The following is a 17,792-nucleotide window of genomic DNA, read 5'->3' on the forward strand; positions in this document are numbered from 1 at the left end:
CTCAGTGGGTTAAGCTTCTGCCTTCAGCTCAGGTCATGATCTCAGGGGCCTGGGATCGAATCCCACACTGGGCTCTCTGCTCACCGGGGAGCCTGCCTCTCCCTCTTCCTCTGCTTTCCGCTCTCCCTGCCTGTGCTCTCTCCCTCTCTCTCAAATAAATAAATAAAACCTTTTTAAAAACTATTTTGGCATTCCTTGTGTAACTATGTAAGTCTAGTACTCTGGATTCTCTTTTGATAATATCTCACTGGTTGTAATATTTTACTGGTTCTCTCACTAATTAACGACTTAAAATCTTTGCAAGTTTTCATTTTATATCTATAGGAGTCATGAGTTCACCTTTTTTTTTTTAAAGATTTTATTTATTTATTTGACAGAGAGACACAGTGAGAGAGGGAACACAAACAGGAGGAGTGGGAGAAGGAGAAGCAGGCTTCTCACTGAGCAGGGAAGCCCATGCAGGGCTCGATCCCAGGACCTGAGCTCATGGGATCATGACCTGAGCTGAAGGCAGACTGCCTCGGGGCAGACCTCAGTCTGCCTTCAGACTCACCCTTTAAAAACATAATCCTTGAACAGTTTACATGTACACACACATATATACATACATTCACATGCATACATACATAATGTATAATCTTAAAGGATAGCTTTTGCCATGTGTTTCCAATAATTTTACTAAATTTTTAAAAATTTTGCTCCTAGTAACCCAGGGAGACATTCTCACAAAGCCCCCAAAGTAGAGCAAGAAGGTTGAGACTCATCCCCAAATGGAAGCTTGCGAAGGGCCCATCCTGGCTCCAGACTTGGTCTGGGTAGGTAAGGAGTCGGGTATCCAATGTGTGTCTCCCTTTGTCCAACCTGCTTGAACAATGAAAAAGGCTAGCTGAGACAGGAAGGGTCAGAAACAATATAAGAGGGCTCTGGAGAGAACGAACTCTATTATGGGAAAGAGGACCTTCAGAGAGAGGTAGTCATAGAAACAAGTGTCTAAGGATTTCAACCAGCAGAGACAGAGCTGGGGAGGCCCTCAAGGCCAAAAGAAAAAAAAAAAAAGGCATGAGCAGTGGTCTGGAGGTAGGAATGCACAAGGATGCTCAAGGGAGCTCCAGTTTGGCAGAAATGTTGCTTTGGACAAGACTGGAAAGGTAGATGTCCTCCTATGTCTACTGTGCAGCATTATTCACAACAGCCAAGATATGGAGGCAACCTGAAAGTCCATCAGCAGACAAACAGGTAAGGACAATAAGGTATTAATATACAATGGACTATTACGCAGCAGTAAAAAGGACAGGGTCATGCCATATGCAACAACATGGGAGGGCCCCCAGTGTACTGTGCCAGGTGAAACAAGTCAGACTGAGAAAGACAACTGCCATATGATTTGACTCAGAAACCAAATGAAGAAACATTTAAGAAACAAAAAGCAGAATCGAACCTATCAATACAGAGAACAAATTAATGGTTGCCAGAGATGACGAGGATGGGGGGTAAGCAACATGGGTGAAGGGGAGTGGGAGATACAGGCTTCTGGTAATGGAATAAGAAAGTCACAGGAATAAAAGGCCCAGCATGAGGAAGACAGTTAATGACACTGGGATGGGGTTCTGTGGTGACAGATGGCAGCCACACAGTGATGAGCGCAGCATAATGTATAAACTCGTTGAATCGCTACAGTGTACTCCTGAAACTAATGTAACACTGTGTGTCTGCTACACTCAAATAAAAAAGAATTAATAATTTTAAAAATACTGGAAAGGGCATAGAGAGATAGAAACTTGCCACTTGGCAAAGTATGTTGTCAGTCTTGCCATCTGGCAATCACGGACATACCATGACCGTTTTGGCTACTTGTTCTACTCTTCTGACACTTCCACTCAACTCGCTACCAGGGCACCAGTCACAAGTAGCTAAGCCTGAACAGCAACTACTAATCAAAGGGGGACAGAATGAGCTGACTGTGGCTGTGGATGAACAGAAAATTCCTCCAGCCAACTCTTGCATCTCTTCCGCATGTGACTCAGGCCTATGTTGCTGGTGGAGGCAGAGAATCTACTGGCCACGGTGGAAAGGTTTATGATTTGTTTTTTGAGGTCAGGAAGTAGGTGTGAGGTAGGTATGAAACCTTTCGGTACTTGCTGCCATTGCCAAAATGTCTCTGCTGTGTCCTCTACACTCTGCTGTAGGCTCTCTACCTGTGCCCACTCTTTAAGCACCACACTCTCCAACACAAGTTTCCCCCCAAAACACCAAGACATACCAATCCTCTTATCCCAGCTCTGCGTCTCCCCTGACTCTCAGGGATCACTGGAGTCCAGGGTTAGGAATCCAAATGATGGCTAAAAACCGGCTGACGATATATGCACTATTATAAAACGGGGGGTGGTGAGTGAAATGTTCAAATGGCAGGTTAAAGAATAGTGTTCACAGGGTTAGATCCGAACTTCCCACTTTGGAGGAGCGGGGGGCACAGAGCCCCCAACCAAGCAAGAGGTGGCAGAGTCTGAAAAGCAGTCTTTGAGCAGGAAAGCGAAGACGCTGGAGCTCTTCTGGGTCGATCACTCCAGCGGTGGTGTGAGGGAGGGTCAGAGAGACCAGGAGCACTGAGAGCAGCCCAAAGATGGTGACGATCTCAGGTCAGAGATAACTGGGCCTGGCTCACTCGAGAACAGTCAAGAAGAGTCGAAAATCATGCTAACAGCAGCAGCCATGGCTAATACTCACCCAACACACTTTTGATGTGCCAGACACATTTCTCAACATTTTTTCATATATTTACTCATTTAATCCTTATCACAGAGGCGGGTCCGAGGCTGAGCCCAGGTATCTGATTCAAGAGCCTATGCTCTTACTCTCCATGGGACACTCCCCCTCACTGCTTGGCCCAGGGTCCCCACACAATCTCAGGTCTTGTGTCCTCAGACTCCACAGCTGCCTGAGTACAGGCTGGGTGAGTTTCCCATAGGTGACATTTTGTACTCGTGCTTTCAGGGGGCTCCCCCAAGCTGGACAGAGACATTCTGATGGGTGACACTTGAGGGGTTCCAGGTTCCTGGGTAGCTGAGTTCTAGCCCCCCGTGTGCATGGGGCCTGCAACCTAGACAGTCTTCCCACACATGAGAACCCTGGAGCCAGCCGCCAAGCCGAGACACAGCGGTTTCCTTTCAGCTGTGCTCACGGTGCTGCCTCTGAGAGCATGCTCTACTTGTAGCGCATGGTGACTCCCCTCTCTTGGCTGCTGGTTCAGCTTTGCGTCTTGGGTTTTTGATTTGGTTGTATCTTATCCGGCATTTATTTGTGTTTGTGTGATTGGAGCAGGCAGGGGCTTATTCCCCATCAGCTCCGTCTACCATATTGCCTCAGAGTCCAAAACACAATCTGCTAGGAGAGTCTTCTGGCACTCGTGATCACTTCCTGGAAACCAAAGCTTGATTTCAGACATGCCAAGCGTGAGCTGTCAAAGGAACATGCAAGCAGAGGGCTGTGCGGAGCAGGCGTGGGAACGTGGGTCCAGGGCTGCAGAAAGAGACTGAGCGTGAGCGGAGCAGGCTGCCTCCGCTGGGCACGGACGTGCTGGTGAAGCTCTCCATGCCGTGCCGACGGGGCCCCCAGGGATGAGAAGCGGATGAGGGCGGGATTTGGGGTCAGAGCCTCACAGAACACTTACATCCAGTGGGCGGGAGCAACGAAAGCAGTCAGGGAGGAGCCCGCTGTCCGAACAGCAAGAAGAGGACTAGGCCAAGGGCAGGAGAGCTTTTGAGAAGGGGGTGATGAAGTGTCCACTGTTGCGGCAATGAAAGCAAGAGGAGCGTGACAATGTCAGCAGAGTTCATGACTGGGACTTTCTGAGAAGCAATGCAGGCACAGCTATGAGGAACGACAGGGGAGCGATTCACACAAACGTTGGTTTCCTCTGCCCTCCATCTCCTCACCCCCCTCAGCCATCTTGCCTCCCACCTGAGCCAACGCTCAGGAAAGCCTGAAAGAGGCGGCCCATGCCTATCACCACCTTCTCAGCAGCATCAGAGGGGGTTCCCTGGGGCACGACATCAGACACGGGGAACAGAGGCACTTCCTGAATAAAAGACTCGACAGTCCGAAATAGGTGCATGCCACGTATCTGCCTTCTCAGGACTTTTGCAAAGTGGCTGTCCAAACTGCAGAGCTTGAGAACCCCGTTCCCCCAGGTGTCTGCCGTGAGAGCTCCCCTCCCAAGAGGCTCCTTTTCCAAGTCCCCACGCTGCAGACCAGGCCTCCTGACCCACTGGCCATGATTTCCCCTTGCTGCCGCAGATAAGGCAAACTGCCTGAATCGATTCAGTAGGAAAGAGCAAATCAGGACAGGAACGTGCAGAGCCAGCAGAGTGTGTGTGTGTGTGTGTGTGTGTGTGTGTGTGTAGCACATGACTATAATTACTGTAAAGAGTGACTCACCCAGACTCCAGGAATTCTATACCCCCAGGTGACTCGTGAGTAAGTCAGCCTCCTCCTGGGACCACTCTGACCAGAGAAAAGGTTTCACCATTGTCCTAGCTGCTCGGGCCCCAAACCTAGAAATCCTCTCCATTCCTTTCTTTTCCCCCTCTCCAACACCCCACCACACAAACCCACCAGGTCTGCCTTCAGAATGCCTCCCCCGTCCGTTTCCTCCTCTCCCGTGTCCTGCCCCTCGCCAGCCCATGCCACACAGGCTCGCTCCTGGATGCTGCCCGACCTCCTGACCAGGCCCCGTTTCCCATCTTGGCCCCTGCACTCCCCGCCCAGTTTGTTTTCCACACAGCAGCAACCGTAATTTAAAAGACAAAAAATGAAAAGCAGCTGTAAGCCAGATCATGTCTGGCTCTGGGCACTCAAAACAGAACCTAACTCCTGTCCTGAGCTGCAAGCCCTTTGCGATGGGCCAGAGCCCGCCCGCGGCATCTTGCATCAATCTCCCGGGCCACAGTGCCCCTGCCACACCAGCTCTGAGCTTCCTGATGGCACCCCGTGTCTTCCCGCCGTGGGTCTTCACACTGGCTGCAACCCCACCCTGGCATGGCCGGCTCCGTGTCATTCAGGCCCAACTTAGCACGGCCTTACTTCTCGGAAAGGCCTTCCCTGATGCCCCAGGCTCCAGCACACCCCAGTCGCTCTTTCTCACACCCGCCTGTCCTATTCCCATTGGACAGCTCTTTGCTCACTGCCTCACACACTCAACAAATGTTTATCCGTCACTTCTTACACCAGCAAGACGGGACACGTGTTTATCTTCCCTCAATAATGTGTCTGTCTCCTCTGAACAACTCAAAAGTCCATAAAGACGGGGCCCTTAACCATAGCCTTGAGGCCTGGCATGGAGGAAGCATTCGGTAAATATTTGATCTGCAAAATGAGTAAGAGCCGCACGGTAGCACGTACTCAGGAAACCAGAACTGACCGTTTCTGTCTTGCTCACGTTGCGTGGCCTTGAGGCAGGCAGTACTCCGGAGAGGCCCCAGTGCTGGGATGAATCAGACCCTAACTGTGTTTCTCTGGGCCAGCAGAAGGTGACTCCCTCCCTGTTTGCACACGAGCCAGCACTTACTAGGGCCTACCGTGTGGGAGCCTGTGCTCTGTGTCAGTCTCCGACCCATCCCCAGTCCCTCAGCTGCGGGCACCCTGCAGCCAGCCACGGACAGGTCAATGGGCTGCCCTGCCTACAGCTAAGGACCAACTGGCCCTCTCTCAGGTCGTCCATGGCGCAACCAGGGGGCGGGTGTCTGCCCACACCCGGAACTCCCTTCTGTCCAGGTTTTCCAGATTTCCAGGTCTTCAACCACCCCAGGGACAGCACTCGGGGCGTTAGTCACACGCTGCCCCCGAGGACTGGAATGCCAGCCCCATTTCCCAACGTGTGTGCCTCTTTCTCCCTGCTCTGGGCCCCGCCTGATTCCAAGATCAGGCTCTACCACCGACAAGCCATCCAGCGCACTGGCCAACAGCACGGACTCTGCACACCGGCAAGGCACGGTGCCATCACACCGGCTCTGGCACTCACCAGTCCTGGGACCTCTGTCAGGCCACCACATCTCCTAGAGCCTCAGCTTCCCTCTCTAAAAAATGAAGACTCGAGGGGTACCAGGATGGCACCATCAGTTAAAACGTCTGACTCTTGCGGTTTCGGGCTCAGGTTGATCTCAGGGTCACGAGACCACGCCCCACCTCAGGCTCTGCACTCAGCGCGGAGTCTGCTTGGGTTTCTCTCTCCTTCTCCCGCCACCCTGCCCACCTCCTCCTCTCTCTCTCTAAAACAAATAAATAAATTTTTTTAAATGAAGACTGTAAGAGCACTAACGCTCTGGGCTGCGATGGCCGTGTCTCCTGTGTTTCTGCTCCTCCCTGCTCTGTGGGCCCCTGAGGTCTCCCCAATACCAGGTGAAGGGAAAAGTGAGGAGAGGGGAAACAGCTCTTTTCTGGCAATACTTCAATGGCCGATCTCAAAACCAGAAATAATGGCAAATGAAGGAAAAGATTCAGCGCCCCAGACGTAGACAACGCAAACAACAAGCAAATACTCAGCTGGGCACCAGGGATACAAAGGAAGATCAGAACTCACCACGAAAGAAGGCATTCGCAGCAAGAGGAAGACAGGGGGACAGAAGCACAGAGTAGAAGTGCTGGGGGCTCGTAACAACAGGCACGGGGAGAGTGTCGGGAAGAGATGCAGCCGCCTCTGTCCCCTGAGCTGCAGTGATCAGGATGAAGGCAATAAAGGGTGAACGGGCCCCTCCATTTCCCACTGCTCTGTGCCAACCACTGTCCTCGGGCCAACAGGACAGGCTGGGCGAGAGGTGGCCTGCAAGACTCCCTTTCTGCCCTCACCAACTATACAGCTTCTGTGGGTCACGGAGGGTCACCACGTTGCTGACGGCGAGGTTTATGCACGCTGGGATTCATAATTCACCTGAGTCCACACACAGCTCCCAGCAGCTCAAGAAACAAGAAGAGCATCTAAATAATGGAAAATTCATTTGAAAAAGACTCTCTAGGCAACTTTTGAAAAAAAGCCTCACGGCTCAGATGGACGCAGGGACTCACAGGCCTGGCAACAAGAGGAGAGACCGGCGGCTTCCAAATTTGCTTTCAACCTCACAAGCCACTGATGAACTGAAATCCACCCGGGAGTCCAGCCCATCAAACCGAGGCACACAGAGCTGCTCTGGTGGAACCAGCCTCCTCTTCCCCAGCCCCTGGGGTTCCACAGAACCCTAGGGGCTCCACAAAGCACTGACGTAAAACCACTCCTCCAGGCCAACCTCTGAGTGTGCAGAGGGAAACAAGTCCCACAGAATTCACGCTCTGAACAGCAGCTGAGCGCACCCCCGTGTCTAACTCCAGGCTAAGACGTCTCACTCCACTTTGCTAGAGCTAAGTCTATGGAAAATAGCAATTTAAAAAAACAAGCTCATTTCTGATCACCTACAACATAATCCCTAAGTGTTTTAAAGGCCCCTGAATTAGCCAAGTATGAAACTGAGCCCAGCCCCGCAGACTGGCAGAAAGAAGTTCAGAAATGAGTTGCAGAAGCACAGCTGACAATTCCATATAGTTCCCTTCAGTTCTGTGGGACATAAACAGGTCTTGAAAGGCTTGGGCTGTGTGGCTGTGGGAGACCCTGGGCCAGGCAGGCCAGGAGGTGAATGCTAATGAGCTATGGAAACAGCAATTACTTCCCCCATGTCAGGCACTGTGCCAAGCTAAGGAGGATAAAGAGGGCTGAGATATTTTTAAAGTATTTTTACAGCAGAAAAACTTTCCTACAGACTCAATTATATAACTATCAGACTCCACCTCTAAGTTGAAATTATCCACGGCCTTCAGGAATAAAAACAAATCAAAACCCCACTTTTTTCTACAGGAGGGCCACAGGTTTCTCCAGAGAGCCTCGTAGCTCTATGGCCAGCAACCCAGGGCAGCTGCGAACCATCAGCCCAGAGACCTTCCCAAGGGCAGTTTGGGGCCTGTCAGAGAAGAATGCCAGCCAAGTGGAGGGCAGAAGTCATGTCATTGACCCAGCCACTACATGTGACGTTATATGTCCAGGAAGGTCCATTCGAGGGGGCTCTGGTCCCAGCCATGTTGGTACCCTCCTAACTTCCTCATCCCAAAATGGGGCTGAGGTCCCTGAAGGAGACAGGAGGCCCAGGGATCCCACGGTAATCCTCTGTGAGCAGCAAAGGGTAGACAGTCAGAGAAACCCTTCAGGGGCTTGAGGAATAAAGAATTTCACCAGAGAAATGAGAGTTAAAATCAAAGGCATTAACTTACAGCCCAGGTTTTTGTCAGCCTGAAGATGGGTGCACTTTGTAATGCTGATACCACAGACATGAGAGAATGAAGGTTGTTGAGTTCTAGAAGTTTCTGAAAAAAAAAAAAAAAAAAAAGATATGGAATAGATTATTTTGCTGCTATAAACAACAGAACAAAAACATGCTCAAGTGTTACCAAATGTTGTCATATTTATGAAATTCGATTATACTTAAAAATATCTCATGTAGAAAATATAGTTCTATGGAGTTCATAGAAACCATATGCTTTTTTTCTCAAGTTGTCAAAAGGTGAGTTTGTATCTAAAACACTTGCAAAATTTTATAAGCTGACTAGTCTGGCTGCTGGACAGAAACGTGGCTCGGGATAAGGTTTGATAATGTCCTTAATGTTCTTTTTTTAGATGAATCGGAACTGTCCCAAAAGGCTTTTATAAACTGAAGCCTCGGCTGTGCCAGCAATATCCACGTGGGTCTTCTATGACTACCTTACACCCAGAACAAGAGGGCCCGAGGAAAAATGTCACCAATCTGCATGGCCCCCACCCCCTCCATTAGGAAGACAGAGCTCTGGCTTCTTAGTCACTTGACTGTGCTCCTTTGAGCCAGACCCCACGCTGGTGAGAACATTTGGATTCAATTCAGTCTCACGTGAGCTCCTGACCAAGGAAGAGAAGAGCAGGGGACACGGCCGAGAGGAAGTACAGAAAGACATTCTAGTTTGGCACTGAGGGAAACCTGGTAACGGGACTGGGGTCCCCTTCTCATTCTTGGGAGCCAGTGAAGTTTGGGCCAGAGAGCAGGCTCCACGGAGCCAGGAGACCTGGTTCCAATCCCTGCTCCCAATCCCCGTGTGTCGCGGCGAGCTGCCGAGCCTTGGCATGCCGGCGCCTACAAGGAAGGTAACCAAGGCACGTATGCTACCTGGGATGGTGTGTGCCAAGTGCCAGAGCAGCACCTGGCTCCGGGGGAGTGCTCTGTGCCTGTGGGTAAGACTCCCCCTGCCTGCCCCCTCACTTGTCTTGGGTACTACCAAGCACAGATGCCTTTCCTCTAGTATGACTCTCCTGACCCTGTTCCCAAATCTAGGGAGCTTAGGGCCCCTGCCTACGTGTTCCCACAGCAGTCTGTGCATCTCCTTAGCACACTGGCCTGTAGTCACTTTGACCTTCTTCTCTCTCACCCTGGACCAGGTGTTCCCCGAGAGCAGGGGTGAAGCTGTACCTGCTGTCATATCTCTAGTGCCGCATATGGCGCACAGTAGGGCCGAGTGAACGAACGAATAATAAAAAGCCCTTGTGTCTAGTCCTTGCGGCTCTGTTCCTCCTCAGATCTCTCCTTTACCACACAAGTTAATATTTCCTTTCATACATCTTGTAACAATCTCTAATTGTTTCCTGTGTGTAATAACAGATTCTCTGAGAGGACTGAATTTCATCCTATGTATCTGAAAGGCTATGCCTGTCACACAATTTCTTTCTGAGCTGAAGGTCCTCTGGGAGCTGGAAGGTCCCTCTAATCCAGCCGTCTCATTTTGCAGAGGGGAAACCAAGGCCCCGAGGAAGGAGGGGTCTGCACAAGAACAGCCTCAGGGCACAGTGCCAGCGTGATGAGCCAGCACTGGAAGATGGCAGAGGTTAAGGTGGGACCCGCTTGGATTCCTTGGACAGGCACCGCAAACTCCATTCCAGAAAGCACCAGTGGCCCGGAACTTCACCCCGCTTTCTCTCCTGGCCCAGCATGAACGCACTGACAGTAACAAGCGTCATTGAGCCCAGTGCCAGCACGGTCCCAAGCGCTTCCGAATGCACACGGCATGAAAGTTATCTGCTGCCCCTGACATACTTCTGGATGGATGCCCTTAACCTTTCCCAGGAGGGCAGCACAGCAGCTCCCCTGAAGGCAAAGAGACATGCTGCAGCTCGCTTGTTACAAGGCCCTGGGCATGGCCGCTCACCTCTCTAAACCCCTCTTCCTCCTCGAGAAGTGGGAGAATAACAATGTGAACATGGAACACAATCAGTTCAGTAGAGCGGCTGCTGTGATGCCTGGCTCATGAGGACTTCAGTACAGGTCAGCAGGCCCAGGGTCTGGGTGGGAACACAGCACGTGCACACAGCACACGGGGAACCAGTGAGAAGGGCAGTGTGCCGCCCGGCTGCAGGCACGCCCTGTGGTCGGCAGCAGTGTAAGGGGAGGGGCTGGCAGAGTGATGAGAGTGGCCAGCATCAGGGAAGAGGAGGGAAAGGCAGGATACAGACCTAAGCCTGGGGCTCAACAGCTGGCAAGGACAGAACCTATCAGGGCAGGGGGTGGGAGTGGGGAGTGGGGGCCTAGGCCTTAAGCTCAGAATGGCAGTGGGGTGAGCTCTGCGGATCATGGACAAGACTGCAGGAGGTGATGGTACCACAGAGCCCGGCAGGGCCCAGGACCAGCTGAGTGTGAAACAGGAGAAGGCATGGACCCCAGAGGGAGCTCCCAGGGTCTCATAGAGAGTCTGAAGAGCCAGCTAAGGAGAACGGTTGACTGCCATCGTAACGGGTAGAGGGCCACACCACCATGCGTGCAGGGGGGAGGGGATGCCGAGCAGGCATGTAGGCGGGCCTTACAGCCTAGAGAAGTCAGGTCACAGCTTCTGTTTGAACCCAGTCCAGTACACCCAGAGCAAGGCAGCTCTCAAAGTACTGAGGAAACACATTCTGCAAGAAGGATGGAAGGAAGGGAGGGAGGGAGAGAGGAAAACATAATAACAAAAGAGCTTACCTTGGCTATTTTCACAAAATGGCTCAGGATTTCTGCCCTTATTTTTAAAGTCTGTGCTGTTAGAATTTCTCGAACAACCCAAAAACTGACCTGTAGAGTCAAATACACACACACACACACACACCAGAGAAATGGTTAAGCCCTGGACCACCCTCGTCGCCCTCGCCCACCGTGGGGGTCAGGAAGCTGGAGGAGCGCAGCCCGGGGTTGCCGGCGGCGGAGGGGTCCTTTACGACACCCAGCCCTGCAGGTGCGTCCCTCCTTCAGCACCCCCTCTCGAACACACACAGCGATGCCGAGAGACAAGTACTTCCTCATCACCCGGGGGAATTACTGGGCCTCCACAACATATGAATCTCTCTGAAGCTGTGGCAGGAAATTGTGAGATGCTTCGGACTGATCCCTGCTCAGAAGGCTGTCAGTCGTGGGGAAACCATGGCCGGGGTGTCGGATGGATGGATCGACAAATGGCCAGACAAACACATATGTTCACTGGCTGTACCACTGTGAGATCTATATCCCCAGCCAGACCTCAACTGAGTAGGATTCACCAAAATTTGCACAATCATAACAAATTTAATTTTCTAGGAGAGGTTCACCCAATAATTTAAATGATATGCAAGTGTCTTTCAAAGTCCCATAAAGCAAGGCAGGTGAAGGGACATGTTTTTCTGGAGACCACCGATGCCAAAAGGACATGACAGTACTTTGGGTTCAGAACATTATTCATGCTTCAAAAAAAGAAAAAAGAAAAGAACATTATTCATGCTTGACCTCTCACAGAAATCAACATCCCCAAGCCCCTGAATCCTTTTGGGAACAAGCAAGTTGTCTCCCAGGGTATAGCGGACTCACATGACACCTCAGTACAACACAGAAGGGGCTCCGTGCCAAGAAAGTCTGGGAAGTGGTTACTTTCTTGTTTATGTCTCGCTACTGTAACAACAGTGCTGGGTGACCCACGGATGCCCAAAGGCGGGATGACAGCACAGCCAAGAGAGAGAGAGAGAGCTAAGCTGAGTACAGGGAGGTGTGGAGTTGAAAGGAAGGCAAGAGCATCTAAAACCTCTGAATTTTACAAATCAAAATAAAGATAGTCCAGAGTTAACAAAGCACCTTTACTGTGGCAACTAGATTTTTTTCTCTTCCCTGAAATAGTCACTTTTCAACGAGAAAACAAGAATAGCCAAGAACCAAAAACTTGCTTTTTATGTTAAGCAGGAATATTATAGAAAAGTTTTTTCCGCGTAATTATCTGTGGTTGCCTCCAGGACATGCCTGGGTTTCCATAGAATCATTTTTTCCAAGGAATTGCCTAAAATTAAGTTCAGACTCAAACGTTTACTAGCCAGTTACGGAAGAAAAGATTTTTCTGGACATCAAATGATATGCCCATAAACGTTATATTTTAATACATGCACATTTTTATGCCACATAAACTCAAGTGTGATAGTTTATATGTATAATTTAATAGATTCCTGCACGCCAAAAAATCACACACATTTAAGGCATAATTATGGCACACGGCAGGGTCGACACTGATCTGCAGGACACGGGTGCGGAGGCAACTCCAGGTCAATTCAACAGACTTTTGTGAAGCCTGTTCTGTGTGCAGGCTCTAGGCACCATGAGCCGACACTTGGCCCTTGCCTGATACAGGGGTGACCAGAGGAAGCAAGATCCTCCCGAAATCCCATGGCAATCCTGGACGCAGAAGTTGTTCAACCGAAGCGGACTGGAACACAGGAGAGTTAATGGTAGAGGAAGGTCTGCTGGAAGAGGCAGGCCTTTAAAGATGGGTGGACTTCGAGCAGGTAAAGATAGGATTGGTGTACGGCTATATACACCACGACCAGGGAGGGCTGAGTGGACCAACTGGTCTGGTGTTGCAGGTGCTCTGGGGGGTCAGGGTAGAGGGCGAAATCAAAGCTAGGAAGGGCACTGAAGGCCAGATGATGTAACACCAAAAACTCAATCCATGAAAAAAAAACCTGATAAGTTGGGCTTCATTACAATTAGACATTTCTATAGGGCAAACGATACTGGTAAGGAAATTAAAAGATGAAGCACAGTCTGGGGAAATACTTGCAAAACACATATCTGATGTACATATTATATTCAAAATAGACACTTAAAACTCAACAGCAAGAAAACAACCCAACTGAAGAATGGGCCAAAGATCTGGACACCTGACCAAGGAAGTACAAATAGTGATAAAGATGAAAAGATGCTCAACATCATTTGTCACTGGGGAAATGCAGAACTCTGTGTATGTGTTAGAACGGCTAACATGAAACAGTCAGTGAAGGTGCCAGCTGCTGGCCAGTACCTGGAGCAACACACACTCTTGTTCCATTACCGGCAGGAGTACAAAATGGCACAGTCCAGCACTTGCACTCCCAGATATATACCCCGCTTCTTTGAAATCATATGTCTACACACACATGCGTGCACACACACATGCACGTGTTTCTAGCAACTTCGTTCATCATTGCCAAATACTGTCCTTCTCTCTTTGCACAGGCAAATACCAGTTAATTTTTAGGAAAGATCTATTGTCTATGTCTAGGTAAGTTCCAATTGTTCCAGTACCATTTTGTAAAATGTCCCCATTGGGACAAGTTCAAATATATATATATACATATATATATATGTATATATATAGTCAAATTCTCAAAAGAAGACATAATCCAAAAAAGGCTGAGCATTTCTGAGCTCTACGGTGAACTCTTTGGTGTTGAGCTACAAGCCTGGCCCATAACACATGCTCAGTGAACTTGTCTGGGTCCTTCCATCCCTCTATGAGCAAGATGAACAAATCCCAGGGGACTCAGATCCCACAGAGAGGCAGGCAAGCCCACAGAGTCTGACCAGGACCCTGGCTACTGGGTTTCTGGTTTGGCCACAAGAAGCCTCAAATCTGCGGGCAACCTCCTTCCAATCAGTTGATCTTCACGTTCCCTCTTATTTTCCCCCAAAACGTTGAATGTTTACTCCATGCCAGACACTGCACTAAGAGTTCTTCATATACCATTTCACTTAATCTCCACACCAACTCTGCAAGTTGAGTCCTATTATTATTCTCACTTACAGATAAGGAAACTGAGGCTCGCGAAAGGTAAGTGACCTGTTCTCCTTATCTACAGGCTGATGGGGAGCCTTGTTCTCACAGAGAAAAGTCTGCCAGGAAGGGATGCCGATCAGTTCACCTCCGAGAAAGCAGCCCCAGTGGCCGGCCCGTTCCCAAAGGAGCGCTACAAGGCTGTGTCCAGGAGCTGGTCACTCGGAGTGGCTGACAGGCTGGCAGCAAGACCACTTCTCAAAGCATTCTGTTTGGGAAAACACGACTGCACTTCTGGCTCACTTCACCCACTTGGTCTGATCTGGACACAAGGCAGTCATGCGCAGAACGAGCTGCCCCGCCCCTGCCAAGCTGACCTGGCCTCCGCGCGCAAGGCAGATTACATCAGAGCCCCCAGCAGCCCTCCTCCGGGAGCTCTGCGGCTGGTCAGAGGTGGGACTGAGCTGGCTCCCAGTCAAATAGTTTTGTGAAGGAAACTCTGAATCCTCTGATAGCGTGTGCACATCTGTTTTATTTTTTAAAGCCTAAGCTTGGTTGAAAAGGGAGATTTTGAACAGAAAGAAAAAAGAAACAAAAGGCTTCAAAACTTCTCTTTTCAAAACAAACAGGTACATACAGCCCCTACTCCCAATGCATCTAGACCCTTCCCAGCTCCTGTTACAGCAACAATAATGCTAACTCCAGTGTCAATCTTCAGATGAAAAGCTGTTGCCTCTTTGAGGCTCCCTTGTCCTTGGGTGGCAGCCGAGGCTGGGGAAGCCTGGAGAGGACTGGGCAGTGGTGATGCACAGGGCCCGGCATTTCTGAGCAGGGAGGCCCAGCTGCAGGGAGGGACCAAAGGGAACCTAGGCCCATCACCCCAAGGTCCAGTCACGCACACTACACAATCTTGAATCCACTGCCCTCATTTGAAACCAGAAAAAAACAAGAAAGATGAAAAGCTGTCAATAGCACCATTTGGGGGTTGGCCCACCCAAAAGGGGTCTTACAGGGTAGCTTACTAGCAAAGATCACATTCTGGCAGATTGGCTAAGAAGCCAGAAGTCCACTACCCTTAGTTGGTCCAAGCCCCCATCATCCTTCCCTTAAGAGGGGGTGTGGATCTTCATACCTAGAGCAAAGGCTCTGGTTGGAACAAGTCAGTTTGCAGCGGGATGTGTGAGGCCAGGGGCCTGGCTGTGAGGCACTCAAAGAAATTCAACTCAACAAGTGTTTTCTGAGCATCTCATTGATTCATTTCACAAGCATTTACTGAGGGTCTCTCTTACCCTGGACATTAGGCAAGGGGGCGGGAGGCACAGTGGTGAACAAGACAGAGCCCAGAGACTGGCATAGAAGGGGGAGAAGGAAGAGCTCCACAGAGTGAGCAGAGATGAGCAAAGGGCCACACGGAGACAGAAGCACAGGGTTCAGTGAGAGAACGTGTGACAGCGAAGACCTCACACAGGCTGGGGATTCACAGAAAGCTCCCTGCAGAAGTGACATTCAAGCTGATCAGACTGGGAGCTGAACGGGGAGGAAGAATTCTGAGCTGAGAAGACGGCACATCTGGGGGCCTGAGGGGACAGAGATACGGTGCATCAGGGAAGAGAAGGAAGGCCGGCCAGGATGGGATAGGGGGAAGGGACAAGGGATGCGGCGAGAGGGGTGGATGAAAACCTGACCCACTGTGCAGGACCCTGCAGGGCAGGTGCTGGAGCCTCAGCTTGGGTGGAACTGGAAGCCAATGAAGAGATTCAAACCCTCGAAAGATGGTTTCAGTTCCACCTGCTGTGAGAAAGGACTGTGTAGGCAAAAAGGACTGATGGGCAGAGTGGTTTGGGAAGAAGGGTTTGGACCTGTGCCAGGTGCCTGTGACTGAACCCTAGCAGGGTGCCTAGTTCACAGGGGACACCTGTGCTACCTGCTCAGGCACATGCAAGGGGTACTGCTCACCTGATTAAACCTCCGGGTAAAGGCCACGACGTTGGGGGCGAGACTATGTTTCTCCTTCTTACTCCATCCACAGCTGGCAAGTTCCTAGGAAGCACAGAGTCAATTTCAGCAGTGATTCTTTCTAATCGGGATGCAAAACACAGCAGGACATCTAATTGGAATGTGGACACGGACATGGTGAAGGGCCGAAGCTCTGGCCATCCTTTTCTTCACCGGGATGGGTGAGGTTCTCCTCTGGAGAGAAGGGCTGGATCTGGAGATGGAGGTACAGCCTGGGAACCCCGCTCCCCAGGTGAGGATGGGAAGTGGGATAGTCTTCTCCATAACCCCAGCCACATTTCTCAGGATTTCTGTGCCAAAATACCCTTAATGGCAAACTGCCTCTCTGCCAGCTCCCCTGGGACCAGAAGTCCCTTCTGAAAGCAAACTGTCTGAGAGAGGGCATAATGTGTTAGCTAGCAGGATCCTCCCGGTGAACTTAGAACTTAAAATTGAAATATGGCTAAAGGATCTCAGAGCTCATTGGCCATGTGACAGCCGCCATTCCTAGAATCAGAAAATGTCCTAGCCCAAGCCCACTGCAGTCAGAGAAGCTTCTGGAACTACCTCACACCCCTTCCCAAAGTCAGCCCCTCCCCTATCTTATACAACCAACATGGGACCAGAAGGAGAGGCTGCCTTTGACATCTTCTTCAGGGGCTTGTCTCTTCTTTCTAGCAGGTTTAACATTACAATCTGAATCACCAAATTACCTAAGTTTTACCTATCAGTGAGGCTGGTTCCTAGCCAAGGGAGCTAACGGGAGCACTTCACCAGGACGACTTGGGGTGCATAAGGGAACCAGGGAAAACCCATTACCCAATGCCCAGTATGTTCAGCTTGTGGCATGGGGGCCCTGGCAAAGAATGGAAAAAAGGAGGGGATTAAAGCTCTCCACCTCTGAGTTATAAGCCCTCCTTTTTAATTCATATCAGGCCTTGCTGTTATTAACAGCACTTTTTTGCCACACACCTGGAACTTTAATAAGGTCGTTAGTGAGAGCCAACTGCCCACCAGCTGGAACGGGGGTCTACTAGCAAGTCTGGGAGGGTAGTGGGAATGGCCAGAGACAAAACCTGCGGGCTAAGAAGCTGTGCCCAAAGCGCGGTGCCCTTCGAATGCTTCTCGGGACCCAACTATAAGCCTCAGACAGGCGGGTGCTGTGCGAAGGCTGGCTGGAGGCAGTGGGCAGCTCCCGACACAAGACCCCGTGGCTTGCACCTGGGAGCTCTTGGACCTGGGAGCTCTCGGCCAGGAGGCCAAGGCTGTGCCCGCAGCTTCTCCCGAGACCGCCCCCTTTCTGCAAATGCACCATCCTCCTCCGGGCCACCCACATGGAAGACACAGCCATCCCGGACCCTGCCAAGTCCTTCGCACCTTCAGTGTAGACCCTAAGTAACGGCAATGACAAGGACGCCCGCTAGGGCTGCCATTCAGCAAGAGCCCCGATGGGGCAGGCAGGCGCCGGCCTCATCTCACGCCCCTCTCACCGTCTCCGGTTAGCAAAGAGGAAGGGCTCGGGACTTTTGGGCTACAGTAAGATCGAAAAGAGAATTCATTAACCTGGCAATCAAGGACGGGGGCATGGTTATTGCCCAGTTACTGGCTGATAGTTGCTCCTTTTGTTTTTTCCCCCAAATTCTTTAATGCCCAGCAAAAGTTATACACGTATGTGTGTATACACATGC

At 50.7% G+C, this 17,792-nt stretch overlaps 1 protein-coding gene across 7 annotated transcripts in view; it reads right to left on the reverse strand.

The window, feature by feature from the left end:
* The window catches only part of RALGPS1 (Ral GEF with PH domain and SH3 binding motif 1), a 273,218-nt gene that overhangs the window by 156,961 nt on the left and 98,465 nt on the right, over positions 1 to 17,792 (reverse strand). For all 7 annotated transcript variants that reach the window (XM_044264877.1, XM_044264876.1, XM_044264880.1 and 4 more), the window contains exons 6-8: positions 16,066 to 16,149; positions 11,049 to 11,138; positions 8,287 to 8,379 (exon numbers count right to left, since the gene is read on the reverse strand). In XM_044264877.1, coding sequence (XP_044120812.1) covers positions 8,287 to 8,379; positions 11,049 to 11,138; positions 16,066 to 16,149 — 267 coding nt within the window. The remainder of the gene's footprint in view (positions 1 to 8,286; positions 8,380 to 11,048; positions 11,139 to 16,065; positions 16,150 to 17,792) is intronic.

The sequence above is a fragment of the Neovison vison genome, chromosome 9, assembly GCF_020171115.1.
Source record: "Neovison vison isolate M4711 chromosome 9, ASM_NN_V1, whole genome shotgun sequence".
In the NCBI taxonomy this organism is placed as follows: domain Eukaryota; kingdom Metazoa; phylum Chordata; class Mammalia; order Carnivora; family Mustelidae; genus Neogale; species Neogale vison.